General features: G+C 38.7%; 1 protein-coding gene across 4 annotated transcripts in view; it reads left to right on the forward strand.

Moving 5' to 3' along the window:
• Positions 1 to 25815, forward strand: part of ESR1 (estrogen receptor 1) — a 297806-nt gene that overhangs the window by 8675 nt on the left and 263316 nt on the right. The window contains exon 1 of one of the 4 annotated variants that reach the window (XM_075924467.1): positions 22663 to 22760. The exons of 2 other annotated variants lie outside the window; for them this stretch is intronic. In XM_075924467.1, the coding sequence (XP_075780582.1) occupies positions 22736 to 22760 (25 nt within the window). In that variant the 5' untranslated portion in view covers positions 22663 to 22735. Of the gene's footprint in view, positions 1 to 22662; positions 22761 to 25815 lie in introns of those variants that run through there. One more of the 4 variants, XM_025180638.2, reaches the window with a different exon arrangement.

Genomic DNA, 25815 nt, shown 5'->3' on the forward strand with positions numbered 1-25815 from the left:
CCAAGCATTACACCATTACGGAGTCACAGACATTGGGATACTATATATATGATAACTAGTGTTATTTCAAAATAACTGTGAGCATCTACACAGCCATTACATTATTTTGAAATCATGGACAGCTTATTCTGAAATCTGTAAACCTCATTTTACGAGGAATAACACCTATTCTGAAATGCCTATTTCCAGGGCTCACCGAACCGCGGCGAGCCCTGCTCACCAGCCATGCTGTCCTGCGATCTGTGCATGCGCAGATCGCCCGAACCCGGCTCTTCCGGGTTACAATCTACTCGCCATAGGCGAGTAGATTGTATTATTTGTCAAGCCCTGCCTATTTCGAAATAAGGGGTGAATAGATGCTCCACTGCTATTTCAAAATAGCCCCTCACCAGGGCCATTCTAAATTATTCCTCCCCAGTGCCTCTTTGAGCTTGAAATTGAGATAGCACGTCTATATTAGGGAAGCCTGCCTTGGACTAATTTTGAGGCTTCCCTGCAGTGTAGACGTGCTATTTCAAAATAAGCTATTTTGAAATAACTATTCCAAAATAGCTTATTTTGAAATTAGCATGCAGTATAGACGTACCCTGAGATTTCTTCAGCGAATTGCTTCAACACCCTGAGCTGAATAGCAGCAGGCCATGCTGACGTGAATTTAAATAAGCATCATGCTGAGGCAGGGCCTGGCAAACATAGGCCACCCCTGACACATTTTCTAATCTGTTCTTTAAAAAACTGTAGTGACAGGGATTCCACATCATCTCCAAGTAACCTATTCCAGTACTTACCTATCCTTAACAGAGAGAAAGTTTTCCTAATATCTGACCTAAATTTCCCTTACAGCAGATGAAGTCACTTACTTCTTGTCCTATCCTTGGCTGACAGAGAACAATTGTTTCAGGGAGTGGCCGAGTTAGTCTGCACAGGATAAACTTAAAAAACAACAAATAGTCTGGTAGCACTTTAAAGACCAACAAAACATGTAGATGGTATCATGAGCTTTCGTGGGCATAGCCCATTTCTTCAGATGACTAGAGTGATCACTTACAATGATCACAAACAATTGATCACTGTTTCAGTACAGTAGCCCTTAACATATCTGAAGACTGCCATCAGGTCTCCTCTCGCTCCCCTCTCCCCCACCCTCCAAGACTAAGTATGCCCAGTTTTTAAACCTTTCCATATAGGTCATGTTTTCTAAATATTTCATAATTTTTGTTGCTCTCCTCTGGATTCTCTCACATTTGTCCACTTTTTTCTTTAAGTGTGGTGCCTAAAACTGGATGCAGGTACTCCAGTTGAGCCCTCACTAGTGCTGAATGCAGCAGAATAATTTCCTCCCATGTCTTTTATATGACATTGCTGTTAATATACCCTAAAAATGATTTTGTGCAACTGCATCTTATTGTCGCATTCCATTTATGATCATCAATAACCCCAGATTCTTTCCTGCAATAATACTGCCTAGCAAGTTATTTCTCTTGATTGACAATGCTAGCAGCCTTTTCTGGTATCAGACCTATACCACTGTTAAGATTCCATTTGTTCCTGATTTATTTGAATAATTTCTTCATTGTTTTAATCCCTCTGGCTATATTTTTAAGGGGTAGTTTATACAGATAGCTTCCCTTATCAATTGTCTGTATTTCCTAATAGCCAGCTGTACTCATTGCTGTCAACTTTCACATTTTTCTATTTGTCACATGTTGTTTTTTTAGTTTGAATTGCTACTTTCACTTGGGGATTTGTATGTATGTGATTGGGGACATGTGTGTATATAACAATGCATTTTTTAATAACTCTCAGTTACCGTATTAAAGCAATTTAAATAATTCTCAATTATCATATTAGAGCAACTAGCCCTTTTCAAGCACCCAAAATATATATGACTGATCTAGACTATATTTTGTTTGGACATATCAAATTAATTTAAATTGTGATCATTTGCACATGGAAAACCATCAATATTTAGTTCAGTGACAATTAATCTTCACCCAACTGAAAAAGGGGAAGGAGGAAACTGATGGGGAGTAGACACAAGGGAGGGGAAAACAAATGAAAGAGATTCTTGCGGGAATGAGATTTTGGGGGAGAGAAAGGAATGTTGGAGTAAGAGTGACTCATAAAATGAAGAGGGAGGCGGGGAGGATTGATAGAAAATGAGTATTGCCAACTCATGATTTTATCACAAGTTTTGCAATATTTAGTATATTTCTTGAGGCTCTTGTTCCTAAAGCTGTGATTATGTGAGAATCTCAGATTTAATTTAAAGCAGTAAATGTCTAACTCTCATTGTTGCAGAGAGACACTGCAAAACAAGATCGCTAAAACTATAAAAACAGATGGGAAATGAAATTTTTTAAAATTATTTTTTAAAAATCCCATGATTTTTTAAGGCGTGACTCCTCATTTTTAAATGGTTGAGACTGGCAACCATAAAGAATGAAAGAAGTCTGAGGAGAGACTTGGGAAGAAATTGGTGTGGTTGAAGAGGTTTGGGAAGAGAAATGAAGCTGGTAAGGAGAGAGGAAAGAGAAAAGAAAGTAACATCATTATATGAGTCAAGACAGATGCATTCATTCCACACACCATTTAGCTGTTTGGTAAATATGATATATAAACTTGTATGGTGTCAGAATAAGAATCTATTCTGTCTACATTGATTATAATGCAAAGGTGCTACTTCTGAGTTTTACCTTCTTAAGCAAGTTCTTAAAGTCTGAGCACTTTTGAACTGGAAGCATATTTATTTATCTACATATATTAAAAACACAAAGTATTCTGTGTGTGTGTGTGTAGGGGGGGTTACGATACAATAATATCAAATGCAAAATGATACAACACAATAAAAACTTTTTAGAGGTGGCTGCCTTTTTAAAGTCGTACTGCCTAAGGTTAAAGTTGCCCAATACCACAATATAAGACCCAATTTTCAATGGGTTTTTAACTTTGCAAAACTTTAATCACTTGGACAAAACTTTCTATGTCTCGTATCTGCCACAGGCTGAATTCCTTTGGAAAATTTCAGCCAAAATAGTCCATCTACTTCCAAAAACTAAATTATTTAAAAATGCATTGTTTTGTCCATATTTAAAAAGTTCAGTTGAAAAGCTCAAGCACCCTTATGATTTGAGCAGAGACTTGAATTTGATAGAGGAGTCATTTTTGTGTCAGAGACTTGCTTTTTGCTATGTGCAAATCTATTCAAATATGACCAAGTTATGAGCTTCAGCAGATCTGAGGTTGCACACTCTCAGTAAATACTTGTTACAGTTTAATGATTAAATTCTCTGAAGATTTCATTCTCACTGAGCATGCTGTAGCTTGAGGCTGCAAGTACTGAGCAGGAATTTCTCTGTAGTTCCTCTTGGCAGCCATTGGCTGCTGGGCCTCCAGGTACAGGAGCTGAAAGCAGAGACTCTATTTGTTCTCAGTGCTTCTCCTGGCTAGTGTGAGGGTGAGGTGGTGAAAACATTTTGATATGACTGAAAAGTGGTGAGGGAGTGGGCTTGTGGGTGGTGGAGATAGTGAGGGGGAAGACTGGAAGGAATTGTGGGGAATTGTGGGATGGGGGCCTGAAACTTAGAGCCAGTAGGAGGAGCACAGGACTGGGATGATCTGAAGGCAAGTGGTGGAGGATGAGACTGAGTGGTATGAGCAGGAAGAGAGAGGAAGGATTTGTGGCATAGGCAATGGAATACTGCCCCCGAAGAGCTGGATTCTATCCCTGTCTCTGTCACAAGTTTCTGTGTAATGCTGGGCAAATCACTTGAATCAACCTTTTCCCAGCTGGCCACGAATTGTACGTTACTCATTTTCTGAGTGTCTGATGTGAGATACCTGGGGTGTGATTTATGGATCAGTATTCGCGGCTGTTACTGAAGTCAATGAAACATGTGGTCTTAACAGATGAAGTTCTAAAATACACAAAGTTCTCTTAAAACCAAGTCCTAGGCCTCTCATATTGGGCACCCCAAATTAGTTTACATTTTTGACATAAATGTACCTGTGCTTCATTCTCCCCTCTGTATAACAGAAACAGTAATACCATCTTGCCTCACAGGGATGTTGTAAAGGTAAATTCATTCATGTTTGTGAAGCAGTCAGAGGACGGTCCACACACTGCATGATGAGAATAAAATAAAATATTAAATAGTTGTTCATTAAGTGATCACTGTCTGTCCTGTGTACTGAACAAGGTAGGAGTCCTATGAAAAAATAGCACGTAATCATGTAGTTAAAAGCTGCATCAAAATACGTCCAAGTAAGCCAGTCACAATAAGATTTCACAAGCAATCTTAATTTGGATGTTTCATAGTGCTCAAGGGCTTGACTTTCCAACTGTAATGTTCATTTAATTTAATGGTTTTTTGTAATAATAAGCCTTTTCATAAGTATTAGCCCTAAGCTGCGCTTCAAAACTGAGTGTAGAATCATTTTTAAATTCAACTTGGCAACATGTAGGCTGCGTCTAGACTGGCAAGATTTTGCGCAAAAGCGGCTACTTTTGCGCAAAAACTTGCCAGCTGTCTACACTGGCCACTTGAATTTGCACAAGAGCACTGACATTCTAATGTAAGAGTTCAGTGCTTCTTGCACAAATACTTTGACGCTCCCGCTCAGGGATAAGCCCTCTTGTGCAAGAATACTTGCGCAAGAGGGCCAGTGTAGACAGGCATCTTAAGTTTTTGCGCAAGAAAGCCCGATGGCTAAAATGGCCATCGGAACTTTCTTGCACAAAAGCGCGTCTATACTGGGCACGGATGCTTTTGCGCAAAAGCATCCATGCTAATCTAGATGCTCTTTTGCGGAAATACTTTTAACAGAAAAACTTTTCCGTTAAAAGTATTTCCGCAAAATCATGCCAGTCTAGACGCAGCCGTATAGTAACAGGCTATAATAGAACCAGGTTAAAAAGCTACACAGTTTTAAAGCATATACATTCACACTGCCACTAGAGAAGTCACATTAGAAACTGTTTTATACTGAATACAAACATGTTTTTTTGAAGCCCTTTGTAGATTGAATCAAAGAATGAAAAACATATTAGGGACATGGAAATGTATAATATGATATGTGAGCTTTGGTAGATTAGAACCATAAAAGCTGGAGATGCAAAAAGCTTATAGACAGCCTGTTCATGTTCCTACCAAGGTTCAGGAAAATTACCCCTTTGGGCATGTCTACACTAGGAAATTATTTTGAAATAACAACTTAACTCCTGATTTTAGAAAATCAAAATAGAGTGTCCCCATGACAGGGAAACCTCAAAATTAGTCCAAGGCAGGCTCTGTTAATGTGGACACTCTACCTTGAGTTAGAGCCCCAGGAAGCACTTAAGTAATTAGTTCAAATTACTCTGAGGAGTAGGTATTTCAAAATAGCAGCACCGGTGTGTCCACATTAACACTATTTCAAAGTAACAATTTTGAAATTAGAAGTATTTCTCTGAGGAAAGCAGGAGTACAGATTTTTAAACAAGCAGACCCTTATTTTGAAATAATGGGCATGATAGTGTGGACGCGCCACTTATAAATTTGACCTAAGAGGGGTTGTCTTGAAATAACACCCTCCTGTAGACCAGGGCATCCAGGACACTTTCTAGAGTTCTGTCTAGTTTAATTTTAAATGTTTTGAGAAATGAGTCTTCCAGTGTTTATCTTGGGATACTCTAATGTACTCTACTGAGTATGATTGATAGAAAGATTTTTGTTTTGTTTTTACTGTTATGCTTGTTTTTGCTTTGCTTTGTTTTGTTCTTTGTTTTTGCTGTTCTGCTTGATTACTTATTCATATTCCATTATTTTCTGTATTGTAGTTAGATATAATCCCTCTTCACCTATTTCTAATTCTAATTTTTATTTTTATTCTCTCTATTATAGCTTTTTGTACTTGCAACACAGAATCCAACAGTTAAACACAGCGGTTAGACTACAGTGATATGTGATTAAAACAGAAAGTTTGATCTTTCTCTCCAGGTTTGAATGAAAGGCAAAAATCCTTTGGTTTATGAAACCCTACAAAAGGTTAATCATTTCTCATTAGTTGTTACGTAAAGATGACTGTATCAGGATATTTAGCCAGTTAGTGTTCTAATGATGTAAATACCTCTGACTTGTGTTTCATTGGTTTATCTTGTTGTTCTGCTGGGATTATTTTTTAGATGGGGTGCTATTGTAAACTAGAAAAAACCCAACTCTCTTGCTCATGTTCTTTGAATTAATCCTGTGAGCATTTAATAAACATTGAAGAGTTTTTTCCTTATTTGTGTCTGGATGCGTAATGCTTTTTATTCCAGAGATAACCAGATCACATCAAGAAGACCAGAGCTTGTTTCTTTGCTCACACAAGCCGAGATTATCCTGGGCTCAAGATTCAAGGATATTTCTTGGCCTGCATATTGAAGAAAGTGTTCCTGCCTCTTGGGAGCAGCTGTTTCCCTGAACTTAAGGAGCATCTAGTCCCACAAATGTAGATATCAGCCCATCTGTCGCTATAAATCTGTCAGTGTGTACCTGCTGATTTTGAAGACTCCTAAATATGATTTGAAATGTTCCACTCTCATTTTTTTTTTATTGAGAAGTTCATAAGTTAGATCATTGCTGCCTGATATTTGAAAAGAAACAGAATGTACCTAGTGTTTCAGAGGAAGAACAATGGTGAAAGGTAACAATAGGCACCTTTTCATTGCTCTTTTAATTATATATATAGTGTCCTATATATTTGTCCAAAAACAAATTTTGAACAGCAAGACATTTTAATAGACCTTTCAAAAATATAAAAATGGGAGTTGTCAGAGAGAAATTTATTGATAAATACTTTATACTAAATTGTTTTGGGGAGGGCAAGAGAGAGAATAGTATGAAACAGCCTCCTTTATTTTTTTTCATGTCTGTTATCCTTGCTTTTGACTTGGGTTTTCTCAAGATCATGCTTATCGAAAACACAAATTTTTAAGAGATTACATTTTGAGAGTTATGGTGGGGGTGTTCTATTTCATCCTTTTTTGTTCTATTTTCTCCTTTTTTCTTCCCACAAACACACACGTCCTTTACCATGGTCGTTCTTTCTTTGCCTATGGAGGACTGACTTCAAATCCATCTGGGGACGATCAACATTGCTTAAAATTGTGGTTCTTAAGTATTGTGAAAGTCTTACTTAATGGTCCTCAGAATAGAACATTTTATGAACCAAGTAATACAGTTTTGGAGGTTGAGCTTGTGAGACTGTTAATCCATAGGGATGCTCTTATGAAGTAGCCCAAAGGGGAAAAAAAGCACTTTGAAGAACTAGGGATGTAAAACAGTGGTTTCTTCTCCCACAGCCCATCTCTTACAAGTCTGAATCTCTTGCATGACATTATCTAGCCATCATTAGTTTGCTAGCTGACATCCATTTGTGATGGAAAGCTCTAGCTGAATTGTAATGTTTAGTCAGTATGTGGCACTATGTGAAGAATACTGCAGCACATCTTTTATTAAATTCTGGGGACAATCTACTCTTTTTTTTAAACAATGAAGTTTGTTGTTGTTAGAGACAGAGACAAAATGGATGCTGTGTGACTAACTCAACATCATGTCAGAAGAACAATAGAAGCCGCTGAATTTCATCAACATGACAGTTTCATGCCCCAGAAAACTTCAACTTTCACAGACCAGCAGATCTGCTTGATCAGAAGGAGAGATTTGCATGTTTTTGCATTGCAACTAAACTCAATGAGGAGAATGGGGAGGTGTAAGTGCATTCCCTGGTCTATGCCACAGCAAGGAAGCTGAACATATTTTTAAATCTTTCCTCTTCCCACAAAAGAACCACAAGAACAATTATGTGGTAGTGCTGGCTAAATTTGAACTTTTATACCTCAGCATAATGTGAGTTATGAGTGAGCGTGATTCTATCAGAATGTTCAAAAATCTGTGGAATTTTTCAGAAGATGTTTGTATGATACAGAAAAAGACTCATTTTGAAGATCATAGAATCATAGAATAATAGGACTGGAAGGGACCTCGAGAGGTCATCGAGTCCAGCCCCCCGCCCTCAAGGCAGGACCAAGCTCCGTCTACACCATCCCTGACAGATGTCTATCTAACCTGTTCTTAAATATCTCCAGAGAGGGAGATTCCACCACCTCCCTTGGCAATATATTCCAATATTTGACCACCCTGACAGTTAGGAACTTTTTCCTAATGTCCAATCTAAACCTCCCCTGCTGCACTTTAAGCCCATTACTCCTTGTCCTGTCCTCAGTAACCAAGAGGAACAAATTTTCTCCTTCCTCCTTGTGACACCCTTTTAGATATTTGAAAACCGCTATCATGTCCCCCCTTAATCTTCTTTTTTCCAAACTAAACAAGCCCAGTTCATGAAGCCTGGCTTCGTAGGTCATGTTCTCTAAACCTTTAATCATTCTTGTCGCTCTTCTCTGTACCCTTTCCAATTTCTCCACATCTTTCTTGAAATGTGGCGCCCAGAACTGGACACAGTACTCTAGCTGAGGCCTAACTAGTGCAGAGTAGAGCGGCAGAATGACTTCACAAGTTTTGCTTACAACACACCTGTTGATACAACCTAGAATCATATTTGCTTTTTTTGCAACAGCATCACACTGTTGACTCATATTCAACTTGTGGTCCACTATGATAAAAAGGAAGAACTCATTAGAGACAGAGTAGTGAATGGCATTTTAGACAAGGGGCTGGTAGAGAAACTATAGATGAAAAGAGATTTAACTTAAGAATAATAGAAACAGCAAAACAATCAGAGATGATTAAAAATCAAAACAGAGGTCATGGCTGCCAGAAAGAAACCTAGAGGAAGGGACTTACAAACAGAGTCATGATGGGAGATATAGCACAGCTTGCAAAAAGGCAATGTGAGTAAGTCCCAGGCAAAATATAACATTTTCCAGTCTAGATGTACAAGATCTGAGAGAGACCACTGTCCAAAAGGCAATTGTGCAGTTAAAAAAGTCAAATGCTGTAAATGCCCCCAAATTAGACTTTTTGCTAGTGTCTGTCTGATAAAGGCAGTTCAAGACATGACCATTGAGGATCAAGACCATTGCTTCTGAAATCAATCCCATGGCCTTTGGAGCCAGCCTGGCAAGTGGAACTGAATATTTTTGGAAAGACTGTAAATTTTAAAATAGTTTCAGGTGCAGACATAGTAGTCATATAAAAAGGGACTTATCATCATCTTCAACCCCTCCTGGAGCTGAAACCAGCAGATATGGTCCTAAATTGCCCTGCAAGTATTTTGAATTACATTGTACAATTTCCTACAGAAAAAATATACAAAGATGTAAGAAAGCTGTAATTGTAAAGTATATTATTAGAGAATCAGAGGTTAACAATCTGCTCAGTATAAACTTAAAAAACAACAAATACTATGGTAGCACTTTAAAGACTAACAAAACATATAGATGGTATCATAACCTTTCGTGGGCACAACCCACTTCTTCAGATTTAAATGCGGAGGGTGGGGGACAAAAAGAGGCAGTGGGTATATACATATCAAATGGAAAACTGAGCTGGTATGTAATAAGCAAAACTGATAGTCTATAAGCACTTAAAGACTGGATAGTTAAAATAAGCAGATCAGGACCATTAGTTGGCATTTAGAGAGGAAGAGTACTAACATCAGAATCTACACAGACAAAGAACCATTGGCACCTTCATTATTTGGTTGGTTGATAATGTCCCAGCCATCTGGTATCTCAGTTCAAACCATTGGCATGAGAATTGTGAATGAATTGTAGTTCCAACTCTTCCCTGTGTATTTGGCTTGTGGGATTGGTCTGTAACAAAACTGCAACTTATGATCTCTTAATGAGTGACCAGGCAGATTAAAGTGTTCACCAACAGGTTTCTGTATGTTACCTTTATGGATATCTGATTTGTGCCCTTCGATTCTTTCCCATAGGGACTGTCCAGTTTGTCCAATACATAAGGCAGTGGGCATTGCTGGCATTTGATGGCATAAATCAAATTACTGGATGTGCAGTTAAATGGGCCTCTGATTTGGTGGCTTTTGTGGTTGGCTCCAGTGATGAATTTGCTTGTATAGATATGAAGGCAGGGTTGGCACCAGGGTTGATTGCAGGGCTGGGATCCTGGATGCTTATGATGTAGCTGTGTAGCATGATATACCCACTGTATCTTTTTGTCCCCCTCCTTTTCTCCCTCCTTCTTCCCTATTTAATTTTGGTTCTGGACATCCAACACTCCGGTCATCTGAAGAAGTGGGATGTGCCCATGAAAGCTCATGATACCATCTACATGTTTTGTTAGTCTTTAAAGTGCTGCCATACTATTTGTTGTTTTTTACATTTATCCTGTACAGACTAACTCGGCTACCCATCTGAATCTTCTCAGTTTTAGTGTTGTTATCATCAGGGCTCAACAAATAATACAATTTACTCGCCCATGGCAAGTAGATTGTAACCCTGAAGAGCTGGATTCAGGCTATCTGCGTATGCGCAGAACGATCTGCGCATGCGCAGCTCGCTGGACAGCATGGCTGGCGAGCAGGGCGGTTCAGCGAGCCCTGGTTATCATAATGGTTTTAGTATGAAAGGTGGAAGAATTTAATGGGCTATTTGGTGATATTGGACCTTTAAAAGGAGATCCAGAAGAAATGACTTTGAGACAATTCTGAACTATTTACTTGTACATACATTCCACGGAACCCTTATCCTATTACTTTATAAAGTAGAAACTGAGTTAAAGACAGTGGAAAAGAATGGTATAATAGAAAAAAATCTCTGGGTGCATACCAATGCTACCCGCTATGAAGAAAAATGGAACAATAGGAATCTGCATGGACCTGAAAGACTTGATGAAGCAGTAGTGAGAGAAAAATATATCTTCCCCGCAATAGAATGCTTCATCCATAAAATGGCAGGAACTACTATGTTCTCCAAGCAACATGCCTCAAGTGGTTTCTGTTAAATTTCTTTAGCTAGAGTATTAAACTAACTGCATTAATTGTACCATTTGAGAGATTTTGCTTTCAATGATCATGATGGCAGAGCTGCTAAAGAACACAAGTGCGGCTGTTGTTTTAATGGACAACACTTTAATATATGGGTTGTCCATGCAAGAACATGACAGAACTCTCAGTGAAGACTGATCAAGTCTGAACTCAAACTAAATAAAGAAAAGTGTGTTTTCTACTTGCACCAAATTGAATTTTGGGGCACATAATAAACAAAGATGGAATTAGTCCTAGTCCTGAGAAAGTAAAAGCAATTTGAGAATTGAATGTACCAACACATGCACCAGAAATAACACACGTGCTAAAGATAATAAATTATCTTGTCCAATACCTTCAAGACCTTTCTAAGTTGTCAGAAGTACTGAATGAATTACTCTGGTCCAATACGTCCTAGCTATGGGCTCCAAATCAAGAAACTCCTTTCAGAAGGGTAAAAAAAATGCTCTCAACTGTTCCACTTTTAAGGTGTATGATATAAAGAAACTCTCAGCAGTCACTGTGGATGCCGGTATCTATAGCCTAGGTGATGTGTTGTAGCAGCTCCATAGATCTGAATGGAAGCCAGCTCTAGTCTGCTTTCATACCTTTAAAGAAGAAGAATTATGACATGTGAAGATTGAAAAGGAGTGTGTCAATGGGCATACAGGAACTTCTATAGAGATCTGTGTGGACTGGGGGTCCATGCAGCACAGATCACTTATAATCCTAATCAACAGCAAAGGGCCAGAGCAAACACTACTGAGAAACCCGCATCTTTTGATGAGGCTAATGTGATTTAACCCAGTGATAGAAATGTAGCTGTGTCAGTCTGGTGTAGCTGAAATAAAATACAGGACTATGTAGCACTTTAAAGACTAACAAGATGGTTTATTAGGTGATGAGCTTTCGTGGGCCAGACCCACTTCCTCAGATCAAATAGTGGAAGAAAATTGTCACAACCATATATACCAAAGGATACAATTAAAAAAATGAACACATATGAAAAGGACAAATCACATTTCAGAACAGAGAATTGGTCTGTGAGTGAGTGAGTCTGTCTGTATGTTTGACCATTTGGTCAAGATCTCTTTCTAAACGTTAAGAGCTAGGAAAAACAAAACCATACAGAAAAGACAGAATCACCAGGCAGGTAAAAGGTGCTGGCTGGGGATGCGTCCCTGATCCAGGACTGCCCCAGCCTTGAGTCTCCCATCTCCCATGCGCCCTTAGGAAGGGATGTGTGGAATCTGTAGCTTCCCTCCATTCGTACGGGTACATTGCTGGCTATTCCCTTTTGTCATGGAACAAGGGGAAAGAGCACAGTTTGCTCCATTCCTCAGTCTGGCTGGGAAGTGCAGGAGGTAGATGAATCTGGTGGGAGACATGCACCCTCCCCTGGCTTTGCCTGCTGGAGCTACACTGACCATGGAGAGGTGCTTCTCACCTGGCCTCCAGCTGCAGTGGTGAGAGAGGGCAATGGTAGTTCTTTTTTTCCTGGAGTAGCCTGCACGCTGAACCCCTCATCTTCAGTTCCACCCCAGAGTAACAACTGAAATGAAGGAAAACAAAAATAAATTGAGTTTAAGAACCTGAGCAATGCTGGGTAAATCTTCTAGTGGTATATAAAATATTATTATTTTTATCTGGGAAGGCCAGGTTCATTTAGTACATGACTGTGGAAAAATAGCAATAAATAAATCCACTTTTGCAAGCTCCAAATTAGGGATGTAAAAGAATAGTCAATTGGTCAACCACCCAATAAGCCTAGGCTTATCAGATAGCAGAGTCGACTATTCGCTTGCCCTCTTGCTGCCTCTATATCAGAGGCAGCGGGGGGAGAGGGGGAGGGAAGCAGGAGCTGGTGATGGGGGGAGCCGGCTTAAAAGCTGGTTTCTCCCAGTACCATCTCCGTTATACTACTTGACCACCCTTGCTCCAGCATGGGCCCCTATTTGCAGGACCCCCCCGGATAAGGGCTGCTGGATCCGGCATGAGCCAGGACAGAGCAAGTCTGGCTCAGTTCCTGCTTGTGCTGGGTCCAGGAGCTACCCGCACTGTGGTTCTGCAGTGCCTGCAGAGACTGCCTGCGCACCTGGCTCTTACTATATTTAAACAGCAGAGCCGCAGCAGGAATAGCGCCTTCCCTTATCAACTAAGGGTATGTCTACACTACCCCCCTAGTTCGAACAAGGGGGGGTAATGTAGTCATACGGAGTTGCAAATGAAGCCCGGGATTTGAATTTCCCGGGCTTCATTTGCATAAAGCCGGCCGGCGCCATTTTTAAATGCCGGCTAGGTCAGACCCTGTGCCGTGTGTAGCCGCGCGGCACGGGGTCCGACCTAGCCGGCATTTAAAAATGGCGCCGGCCGGCTTTATGCAAATGAAGCCCGGGAAATTCAAATCCCGGGCTTCATTTGCAACTCCGTATGACTACATTACCCCCCCTAGTTCGAACTAGGGGGATAGTGTAGACATACCCTAACAGGGCAGTTGATACAAATTTTGTCAACTACAAGATTATCCAGTTTCCTACCTCTTAACATTCTTACGCCAAATCTTCTGTGTTTCGGCAAAAGGGCTGTATCGGTTAATTCTTTTCTTTCCAAACTGCCTTGTCCTTTCTTACTTCAAAAGAAATGTATGAAAAACAAAATCTAGAGAATGTTTGCAAATTAATGTTTTAAAATATTAATGCTGGTAAGGCTAAAGAAAACTAATTACCATTAAAACGTACTGACCATGGATATTAATAATGACTGTGTTTCTTTCTATAGGATTCCATCCCATAGTCACAGATTCTGGGGCTTATGTTGTACTATTCTTTTGGGTCTGTAAGAGTTTTTATTTTGTTTAGTAAGTGTATAAGAGAACCATATCCTGCAAGTATCATCTTCTTAAAATACATCACACTGGACTGTGTAACATTACACTGGGAATAGTGTACATACTGCAGTATGAAATGCCAAAACCTTGGGCACTCTGCACATAATCTCCCCCATGACTTCTGTAGGATTTCTGTGTGTGGAATGGCTACAAGATTGATCTCACTGAACTTAAATAATTAAGTTGTGACATCACTACAAAAAGGGCAAGAGGTTAAAATTGAAGGATGGCAGTGACCTTAATTTAGAAGGCAATGGAAAAATCACAGATGCTTGTGTTAATGGTGAAGTGTCAGTGTTACTTTTGAATTGCCTGACTTGTGCTGGTTAATGTCACGGTTATTATTTCACCAGGCAATGTGGTAGCTGCTCTAGTTAAGGTTCTATTCCATTCTTCTTTTTTCAGTTACACAAAACTTTCAGTGCTATGCTTGATCTCTGCCCAAAGATGAATTTTGTTTTATTTTTTCTGGGATGTTGGAGGAAAAACTGGTTCAACAATTTTATACCATTAGAGTATAAAAATCCATTATCTCATTATAATAAAATGTGTGTAACTTCTGAATAGCACTGCAGAGGAAATTCTGAGGGCAGAAAGTTAAAATTTGGATAAAAAAGAGCTCTTGATAAGAATACTTGGTTTTGAGTATTATGAAAACAGCTTTGATGAGGCCAGGTTTAATAAAGCACATGCTTAACAGATGCAATGTGTTTACAAAGGGTTTTTCTTATAGAGCTCTTAAAGAGCATGGCTACGAAGGGCTGTTTTGTGAACTACTGAGTTGCTAAAATGATTGCATAGTGAACAGTGTAATGAACGAACACATGGCATGAGGCAAGAGCTGTGCAGAAGCCTGTTGCTCAGTCCCTGCAAACTTCCATCTTCTCCTCAGTTTCTTTTACCTTTGGAACACCTCTGTTTCCTCCCCCTTAATGTTTCTCTCCATTCCACATTTTTACACCCTCCCTCTTGCTTCTGTTTTACATCACCTAAATTCCCTTATTGCGGTTGCTGTTGAGTGCTGACCTTTCTGGTCCCCTAAATATCTCTAAAACGATTGTTAAAAAATCAATTGTATTCCTGCTATAGAACACTATCCTTCCCTACTAAATGTTATGGGTTAATTTAAAATTTCTAAGAAAAGGAAGTGATTTACTATTAAAATCTCAGGTTTTAAGAATAGTTTCTACATAACTATTTAATTCTATCAAACTTCCTATTTGATAGCTTATATGTTAAAAAATGACTAGCACTGTAGGGTACCTCCATTTTTTTTATATCCCCTAAAGGCTTGATTTTCTAAGGGCATCTGTTCATCGCTTTCAGAAAATTAGTTCCCTTTAACAAGTTTCAATTTGGATAACCAAAGATTGAAGTGCCACAAATTACGAGTGACTTTGAAAATGAAGACCTAGGATTTGTCCACAAGTGATTAAGTAATTTACTATATCAACTAAATCAATGTGAATTTATTTTCTTGATGTCCCTTTAGTGTAAAGAAAACATTTTTATAATTGTATGCTTGATTGTGCTTCGGTGGAAGATAATGACAAAATTCCATTTACTTCAACTAGAGAAAGCCAAGGACCTATATTAGGAGTTCTCTCTGTCAGGTGCTTGCCATGGACCTGGGAAATGTGTTGGCTATTATGAACAGGATATAGTGGGGTAAGATACTGCAGGTCTGCTAATCATAGTTTATTCTGTTATTGTTTTATAGTATATGTAAGTTCCACTTAGCAAACACAAAACATTTATTAATTTATTAATAATCTCATGATACCTTGAGGCCATTCATATAAATCTGAACTAAAGGCCACTGAAGTCACTGATAGTCTTTCCAGTGGTTTGGCTGGCTGGATCAGAGCTTTAATGTCCAGAAGTCATAACATGGAAGTGAGTTGTATGATTTTCCCATTTGCAGCAGGATAGAATTTTTGAATTGGAGTTAAAAAAATTCTGAATGATTAAATAATTGAGGAAATGTGACTCTTATTGAGTGGCATTATGATATATTGGGTAGAACCTATAGTCTATTAGTAATAACCAGACAATAATATAATTTGTCAGTAATAAGGCCTTTTACTTGAGCAAATCTAATGCAAATTGAGATTTATATGTAAAAATCTGAGTGCTACTCACCAGATTCCTCAGTTTAAATATCTAGGTCTCTTTTTCATTATTGTGTGATTGCTTGTTGCTTTTTGCTGAACATATTAGAGAATAAATTTTGGTTATCGATTTTTAATTTATTAATTAATTCTGAGCATTAACTGCTGGGCTGTATTTTCTGGCTGGACAGAGAAGTAACCTGAATAGTTTCTTTTGAATAAAGGGCTTGATTCTCCCATTCTTACAGCAGTAAAATTTCCATTACAAACTGCATTGCATTTCCAGAGTCTGCTGAAATAAACTTAATTCAGAAAGTTGAAGTTACATTAAAAATTGCTACATTAAAAATGGCTCCCTTATTGAGGATGTACTGCCTCGACTTAGAGCCCCAGCAAGTGCTGGGCAGTAATTACTTTGAATGACTGTAGGGAGCAACTTAAAAAACAACAAATAGTCTGGTAGCACTTTATAGACTAACAAAACATGCAGATGGTATCATGAGCTTTCGTGGGCACAGCCCACTTCTTCAGATGACCGGTAATCTGAAGAAGTGGGTTGTGTCCACGAAAGCTCATGATACCATCTACATGTTTTGTTAGTCTTTAAAGTGCTACCAGACTATTTGTTGTTTCTTAAGTTTATCCTGCACAGACTAACTCGGCTACTCTGAATATCTAGGGAGTAAGTTATGTCAAAATAGCAGTAGTGGAGCGCTCATACTACTTTTATTTCAAAGTAACTATTCCAAAATAAGCGTTATTCCTTATGGAAAGTAGGAGTTATTATTTTGAAATAACCAGCCCCTTAGTAGTGTGGATTCTCTGCTTGTTATTTCAAAATAAGGGTAGTTGTTTCGAAAGAAGTCCCCCATTATAGACCAGGGCTAGGAGGGATGGAAGATTATTTTTCAAAATTATGCATATCTTCTTATATCCAGTGGTAGACATCCAAATCCATTGGATGACCACTTATATTGAGAATTGAGAGTTGTGTTTTTATAGGGTTGCCAGGTGTCCGGTATTGGACTAGACAGCACAGTATTTGCGGCATGTGTCTGGTAAAAAAAACCCAGAAAATACTGGACATGTAAAATGTCCGGTATTTTCTGTTTTTTCTTGGATAGAAGGCCACTTGGGACATTCTTCCCCTGCTGCATCTGGCGGAGGTAGGGGAAATGTAGGAGTGCGTGGGGATATAAAGGGACCGTGACTCTTTTTTTTTTGTGCTTTTTTGTTTTTGCTCAACAACTTTTTGTTTGTTTTTTGTGCAACCAATTTTTCCTTCTGTGTATTTTTTGTGAAACTATCTGGCAACCCTAGTTTTCCACAATAGTGGCTCTATGAGAATAGTTTTGCATTTATGTACATTAATTTTAAGTCATATGTGTTGCCATCTTATTTTAGGAAATCCAAAGGGAAATATTTGGAATGAATTTAAATAAATTAGGTGGTCACCTGTACACAGGCTTATCGTTATGTTCACAGAGACCAAGTTTGACACCAGATATATTATAGTTTGTTCAAATGGCTATGCAGACAGTTATTGGTTTGATTACTGTTATATGTAAGAGAGGTGAAAGAATACAGTCCTGTTTGTCTCATCTTTTTAATTTTAACAGTTTAGGGGTTCGTCTAGACAGTGGGTCTATCGGAATACCGAAACAACTATGTTGCGTCTTTTAAACTCTCCCATTTTTTTGAAATATTTTTTGAAATAAGGGGTACACTATTCTGGCATCCCTGTAACTCTCATTCCATGAGGGTTAAGAGATGTGTTGAAATAGCATTTTATTTTCAAATTTGGCCCTATGTAGTCACGCCAAATTTCAAAATAAGCTATTTCAAAATTCAATTGAAATAAGATATGCAATTTGAGTAGCACAAATTGTGTAGCTTATTTCGAGTTTAGGGTGCTGTGTAGATGCACCCTAGGTTGTATTTGGTTCATAATTGTTTTTTCCCTTTGGTTGTTGGAAAAATACATTTATCCACAATCTAAGTTGAAAAAGAAAAACTTAGAACACTCTATTGAATGTCTTTTCTGAATCAAATCAGGATAAGCATGACTGTTTTATTCCATTATAATTAGCTGAAATACTTAATAGCCTTTTGTTATTGTTATTGGCCATTCTATTGTTAAGTAAGACTGAATTAATCTACATTAATAATATAGTATTACTCTTTCTAGATATACTTTTGACCTAATTTTGCTATTTTTAAGGGACTTTGCTTTATTTGGGAACATAATCATAGTGATATGATTTAGGTTTTGGGGTGTTGGTGGTGAGGAATATCTATCTATCTATCTATCTATCTATCTATCTATCTATCTATCTATCTATCTATCTATCTATCTATCTATCTATCTATCTATCTATCTATCTATCTAGTAAACAGGGAGTGATCAGAATATTGCATTTAAAAACAGTCAGGGAATAGCCAACTTTGCTGCTTTGCGGCTTGAAAATATTTTATTGTTTTATTGATTTTTGCCTTGGGAAAGATTCTCTTCATATAATCAGATGTTTGGGGATAAGTGTAAATCCTATACCAGACTTGAAAAAACTACCCAGGGACAACTAGCTTGAGGACTAAGCCAATCAGCCAGAATATAAATAACTTTCAAGGCCCTTACACCTCTTCTCCTACGAGTTGTGCACTATATTTAAATGATACATACTGTCAATCAACTACCTATTAAATACATTTTAAAATATGGAACTTATTATTAGGGCAGGTCAAATAGCAACCATCCGTGCCTTTCCACTTATCGCTTCAAGAACATATTTCTCTCCTTACCTTCCAAGTCCTGTCCCTGCTTCCTTTCTTGACTATGTTTCCTCCAAAGATTGACTCTCTTATTGCTATAATTAGATTTCTATGACACTAACATTGGAGTGGTATATTCTAGCATTCCTCAGCATGCTACTGTGATGCATTTTGGGAATTGCACCAATGTAGGCAGATGACACTGCTGAAAAGTTAAAGGTGGGAAATTTGAGTCTCTAATGTCACCATCAAGATGTGCCTTTGATCATGAGATGTTTCTGAAATAATAGTGAGTATGATTTGGAAGGGGAAATTAGAATCTCCTGAGAGAGGTTCCACTTAAACTTTTCTAGATCAGTTGCAGAGTGTGGTGAGGACTGACTTCTTCGCGTGATGTCAGCTGTCGGTACTATATTGGTAAGTTTGAGTTCTGTCACACACAGCTCTTCTCAGAGCCAGACACTGCTCTCTCCATCATCACAATTACAAGTCAGAGACTTCATGAAAGTCAACTAAGAACAGCTTAACCTGAAGAATTAGAAGGAGATGCTGATTAGCAAGAGGAAAGACTTTGAGGCCTTAGTTAACAATATAATCATTCCTTCAGATGAAGTAATCTGACCAGCTATCGCTGAATTAGTCTACACTCTTAGGATCTGTTGTTTTATTCACCAGTCACATATTTTCTTGTTAGTATGGCTCTTGCCTCAATAAGCCACATGTTTGTAACTTCTTGGTTAGACAATTCTAGCAGACACTACCAGAGACTATTTGTGAAAGTCATTAAGAAGGTCGGTAGTAATCTAGAAGGCAGCCACCCATCTTTTGATTGGGGTCTGTCAAAAAGAACACATCATCCCTGATTTCTGTTCTCTGGACTGGTTCTTCATTGACTTTCATGTGAAATTATAGGGCACTAGTTCCTACCGACAAAGTCCTAATTCATCTAGGCTCACTCAGACAGCCTGTAGGATGCCTTCATCATCTGAAAGCCACAGCACAGCATGCATTCTGGAATTCTGTAACTCCATGTTCCAGGAATGAAGCTTCTGGAAACTAGTAACAGGACATTTCCAGCAGAGGGCCTGCACTTTTGCTGCCCATTCTCTTCAGAAATATGGTTAAACATGAACCTTGCCATGTATAAAAAGAGCTTCAGGATGCTCCCTTTTTTGTCTGGGCCTTATTTAATAATAGTACATGGGGTGGGCTTTTAGCTGATTGATCAGATTCCTCTCAATCTTAGGGAAGTATACTGGGTTGGTCTCCCTCTTATTTGGAATGCTAGGGCCCAATCCTGCTCCTATTGAAGTCAACAGAGAACTCCCATTGACTTCTGTGATGCAGGGTTAGGTGTTTACTCCGATAGGACAGTGATCGGTATCTTTGCATGACAGAATAATAACAAACACTTTCATAGTCTTATTTGACTCATAATAAAGAAAAAAATGTTTTGGCATGAAAAAATTAGACCAAAGAAGTTTGAGAAGATTCTTTTTGAAGTAAACACATTCTTCTATTCCTGTCCCTATAGCGAATGTCCACATTTTTCCTTTCAAATACTTATGAGTAAAGAGTTGGTAAAAGTGGAGCTCACTTAAGTGACATTAGAAAGTACCAGTTTATGATATCTGTATTCATGGATAAGAATCCATAAAAATTCTCATCCTAAGCAATGGGGATGTCTAGTGGAGTAAAATCCTACTTAATATAAAGTATCAGAATCTGGCCTACAGTAGTTTACAAAACGTTAGCCGAAAATAAAACAAAACCAGCCAACCCTACCCTCTCATTGTCAGAATAGATGTCTAATTAGTTCTTTGATGCATCTATATAGAATTTTTAAAAATTTTCCTCTGAGATCATACAGTTCAAGCAAATTTCATTTTATATTACTGTAGCAAGGGAGGCTAGCCTAATTTACTGCTCCTCTCCTCCTCTTTCCTCCTTCTGTGGCTCTCTGAGCAAAGTTTGTGTTCCTCGTATCTACTTGGTCCCAAAGCCTGTCTGGATATTTACTTTTAAAGGCTTGGAGTTTCAATATTTTTCCTTGGAACTGTCAGGTGAGGGTCATCCCAGTGAAGAACTTTCCAGTGAAACAATAAATCCTCCCCTGCCCTTGTCCTGTCATCGTAGCATAGCAGACATCCCTGGCAGCTTGATCACCCTCCCCTACACATTCTTGCTTTGTGTATCCCTCAGGGTCCCTCCTCCCTTCAGTAATATAAATGGCTGAAATATAAAACAAAAAAGACACTTGGAAATTTATCAAGTTGAAGCTGCATCAGTCTAAAAAACTCAGCAAGAAACCTGAGTAAATTGTAAAGAAGTTTCCTGATGTGAAAGTTACCTAGGTGATTTGTAGTAATTCATACTACTGTGTCATTGCATTATCTGCCTAAATCTTTTCAAATGAAGTGTCTGGAAAAGCTGCTTTTTTGAATGTTGCAATTAAGCATTAACCTTGAAATCAGACAGTGTTTTATCAAAATAAGTAATCTGCATTTAGCTGTTAGGAATCAGTACAGTTTGTTAGTTTGGGATCTTTTGCACTTTATCTTTATTTATAACTTGCAGATTTATGGCACATGTTTTAGTAATTTGTAGTTTTGTAACCATAAGTTTTACTTATGAAAGAATGTGAAAACTGGACTGCTCTGCTGCATATGTTGTATAGTGCAGTCAATTACCTCAAGAAAATACTTATTTTTCTTATGACTTCCTTTTTCGATACCAGAAATATGACTGAGTTAATAAAACCTTAGACAGAGAATGAAAACAGCTAGAATAGTAGAAGCTTTTTTGGTGCTTAAATTAACCAGATCCTATTTTTAAAAAGATCTTGGTAATTTTTTAAAAATTGTTAATGCGATCACTAGTTGCAATTATACACTGATGTGAGCTGAAATTTATAGTAGAAAACTGTTTCCCCCATGGGTTGAAAAGAAGAGTGATATTGGGAATATCAAAGTCATAGTCTAAGGGTAATCTGGCCTACTGGAGATCACCTTTTCAAACCAATGGACAATACAGTAAAACTCCATTGGTCCGGCATCTGATGGTCTGGCACTCCTGATGGTCCGGCACCATCAGGAACCCGGAAGTGCTCCAGGCAGCCGGACCATTGGAGCTGCTCTGCCCCTGGCTTCCCTGATTCAGCCGCTACTGAAGCTGACCAGCGGCTGAATCAGGGAAGCCGGGGGCAGAGCAGCTGGAGTGCTGCCAGTAGGTCCTGTAGTGCTGCCCCTCAGCGCTGCGGGACCAACCCAGCAGCACGCCAGCTATCCCCGATTCAGCTGCTGCTGAAACTGACCAGCGGCTGACTCCAGGAAGCCAGGGGCAGAGCAGCTCTGCCTCGGGCTTCCCGGAGTCAGTCGCTTGTTAGTTTCAGCGACGGCTGACTTGGGGACGCCTAGGGCAGAGCATCTGGGGTGTTGCTGGGTTGGTCCAGTAGCGCCACCCCTTGGTGCTGTGGAACCAACCTGGCAGCACCCCAGCTGCTCAGCCCCAGATGACCCCAAGAGCAACTGAGGTGCTGCCGGGTTGATCTTGCAGCGCCAAGGGGCAGTGCTACCGGACCAACCCGGCAGCACCCTAGCTGCTCTGCTGCAGGTGTCCCAATTCAGCTGCTGCTGAAACTGACCAGCAGCGGCTGAATTGGGGACGCCTGGGGCAGAGCCGGACTATTAGAAGGGGGGGCTATGAGGGGTCTGGGGTGGCATCCCCCCCACCCCACCCTAAACCCCTCATAGCCCCCCCTTCCGATAGTCCGGCATAGCTGATAATCTGGCACCCCCTGGGTCGGACGGATTATCGGAAGTTTACTGTACTTTCCCTAGAAATTAAACACTCCAGTCTGAAATATGTGTGCTATATAATTTAACATGTATTTTGTCTCAGACCTGTTGCTGCTTCAGTTTCCCTCTACCGAAGAGTTTCTATTTTAGTTCAGGGGGGTCATGTGACCTTCTCAGCCAATTACAGCACTCCAGAAGTAATGCCAACAGCCTTCTTGGATAAATGTAAGTGAAAATAGCTCTCAGTTTTTTCAGTTTCTTTCCCTCATGCTCACTTTTACATGTTGTTTTTACTCAAAACATTGCTGCGCACACCTCATGGTGCCCATGGGAATGCTTACAAGTATTATTGTAACTCTTTTTCTAACGTCAATTTTATTTACTGTCTCTTTGTTTTCCGTGTCCAGCAAAAAGCAGCAAAAAACAAGGGAATGCATTCCAAATGTTGTCATTAAGTATGGAATAAGTGTACAGTGAAAATCTCTTATTCAGTATTATTTAGCATTAAATCTGCCATAGCCTAAAAATTACCCTGTGCTCAAGCTCCAGACATAGTCACATGAGTCTTTCAGCCAAAACTGATCAGCTAGGAGAACAGTTATAAATGAAATTATTAGCTCTCTTGAGCCTGTCTCAACCAGTTGCATTAAACTGAATAATTAAAAGGTTCAATAAATTCATTTCAAAGACACAATACTGTAGATATCTATAAAGAGAAGGAATACAGCATCTTTCGTGGGTGATGAATTTATTACTTTCATGAATCACAAAGGCTACATTGTACCCTTTAATGAATGTAAATATTACATTTTGATCCTAATAGATGCTGAAATCTATTTACAGGATATGATATTTAAATAGTAAATATAACAATATTTTTCTCTTTCTTTTCAATTATGGGTACATTCTTTAACCCGTTCTCAAACAGAGGGTCTTTATCTGAGTACCAGCTTTTCCTTTAATAGGATTTCTGGCACAAAATTAACAGCTTAATAAGCAAAGACTATCTCTTAATTATTTTGAGCCTTCTTTTCACATTGTGAACTTTTTTTTCTGAGATGATACATATTTGTTTTCCCGCATGGCACATATGTATATAGCATTTTGCTGTGACTACTTTATTATTTCAACACACTTTTTGAAGTTTACAGATAATCTTTGAAGGACTATTTTCATTTTGAAAATTAGTTTCAGGTTTTGCATAGAATTTGAAGGTAAACTTGGTAGTGAGAGCCTGATCCAACACCCACTGAAGTTAACTGGCATCTTTTTATTGACTTCAGTGGGCTTTATATCAGGCCCCATCCCATGTTGCAGCCCTTTTAGGTAAAAGGCCTCCATGAGAGCTTCTGTTACTTTATTTATGTATTTATTTTTGCATAGCTGTGATATATACTTAATCATAAGGCATCTCTCAAGTAAATGTAATGAACCAGTTTCACAGAAGAAAAGAGATAAGAAGCATGAACATATCTCTTAGTATTTTTTCTATACTGTACTGCAGAAAACGTGTCTCTGTACATTTTAGTTCTGTTTAACTGGCTGTTTGTCTCATAATTTTTGGATTTTTTTTTCTTTTTTAAGATGAAAATTCTCAGACTTAATATGAATAGAATTTTCTCATTGTTTAAATTTAAATGAAAAGAGGTTGTTTTATATGGTGTTTTATTAAGATCCAAAACAATAAACCCAAAATTTTATAAATCTAAATGGAAACATCAAGATAGTAAAGAAAAAGGGATCAACTAGAGTTCTTGTCAAAAGCTACAAAGCAGACATCATACACAAATGGAAGGTTTTAGAATAAGGAAAAAAATAGGTGAGGAACATTGCCTTTTTAATCCAGCCCTTCATTTCAATATATGTGATGAAAGATAGCAATGTATTCAGATATCTGTTCTATTTAAATATTCCACTCTGTGGTGTTGAGAACCCAAATACAACAGCCACGTGCTAGTGCATGATATTCAGAAATGAAAACAAAATCAAAACAGACTATTTGAGTGAACATCAGGAAGCAAAGTTACTAATATTTTGAGTGCGAAGTCAGGAACAATTGTAATTTATTGTAACACCTTTGTGTCAAAGTTGAACAGGCTGGGAAGGGGAATGTATTCAGTTTTTGCCATTTAAGCAACTATGTCTGTTCATAAAATTTTAAAATATATTTCTAATTGTATTTAACCAAATCAAACTGTTCCTTCAAGATCCTGAGCAATTCCTCCCTGGTGTTCAGTGCCCTTAACTCCCACTGACTTCCATAGGAACTGAGGATGATCTGCATTTTGTAGGACAGGGCTACTCAACACGCAGCCTGCAGGCCACATGCGGCCTGAAGCCCATTTGTTTGTGCTGTCTGGCACAGTTTGGGTTTACGTGGGGCTCAATACGTGGCCAATGGATGGGAGCCAAAACAAAAAAGTAGTCAATATAATGGTCTTCTGTTGATATGTGTTTTAGCAGTTAAATTCCTGGACTGTCATTGCTCATTAAAAGTGCTGTCATATGGGTGGAAATCAGGTAAATATTGCATTTTATTAATATCAGCAGAACTGACTCAAATGGGGCCTGTGCATTGTGTAGTATTACCTTAATCTTTGTATTCATGCTCATCAGTGTGAAAGGAGCTATTTGCATATATTTGCATATATATTTGCATGTATATACAGCCACACTTAAGTTGTGGCCCTCAGCATGTGGCCCCCGGGGCTTCCAAAGTTGAGTAGCCCTGTTCTAGGAGGTGTCAGCTCTTACCATAGCAGGGGCCTAACATTAACATGCCCAGAATAGCGAGACAAGTCCCATTAGCAGCTATACAATATTATGGCTCTACTTATTCAGCCCAGTGGAATCTCAGCACTTTCTTGCCTGCCCCCAAATTAAAAGAAATATGGCAATTTCCCCATGAAACAGCAATATAATGCAGTATACAAATCACAAATAAAAGGTAAGTAATTGGAGGATCTGTTATCATTTATGTCTTGCTTCCTTGTTTTCTGCTATTTTAATTTCTTTGCTACTTATCCATTCTCCTCCACTGTTACTTAAAATTTCATTAGAAAACAAACAGACAAAAAAAAAAAATTGCAGCTGTGAGATTAGACCATACCATAAATTCAGTGGGAGTAGGATCAGGTGACGTGTGCATGAACTCTAAAATATTTTCCTTTCCCTCATGTTCTGTCCTCTGTTCTTGGTTTCACCTCACTTAAACTTGAAAAATGCCACTCATGTGGAATGAACATCACAGGTATCTATGCTGATACTGTCTCACTCCAGC

This window comes from Pelodiscus sinensis, chromosome 3 (assembly GCF_049634645.1).
Source record: "Pelodiscus sinensis isolate JC-2024 chromosome 3, ASM4963464v1, whole genome shotgun sequence".
Classification (NCBI taxonomy): domain Eukaryota; kingdom Metazoa; phylum Chordata; order Testudines; family Trionychidae; genus Pelodiscus; species Pelodiscus sinensis.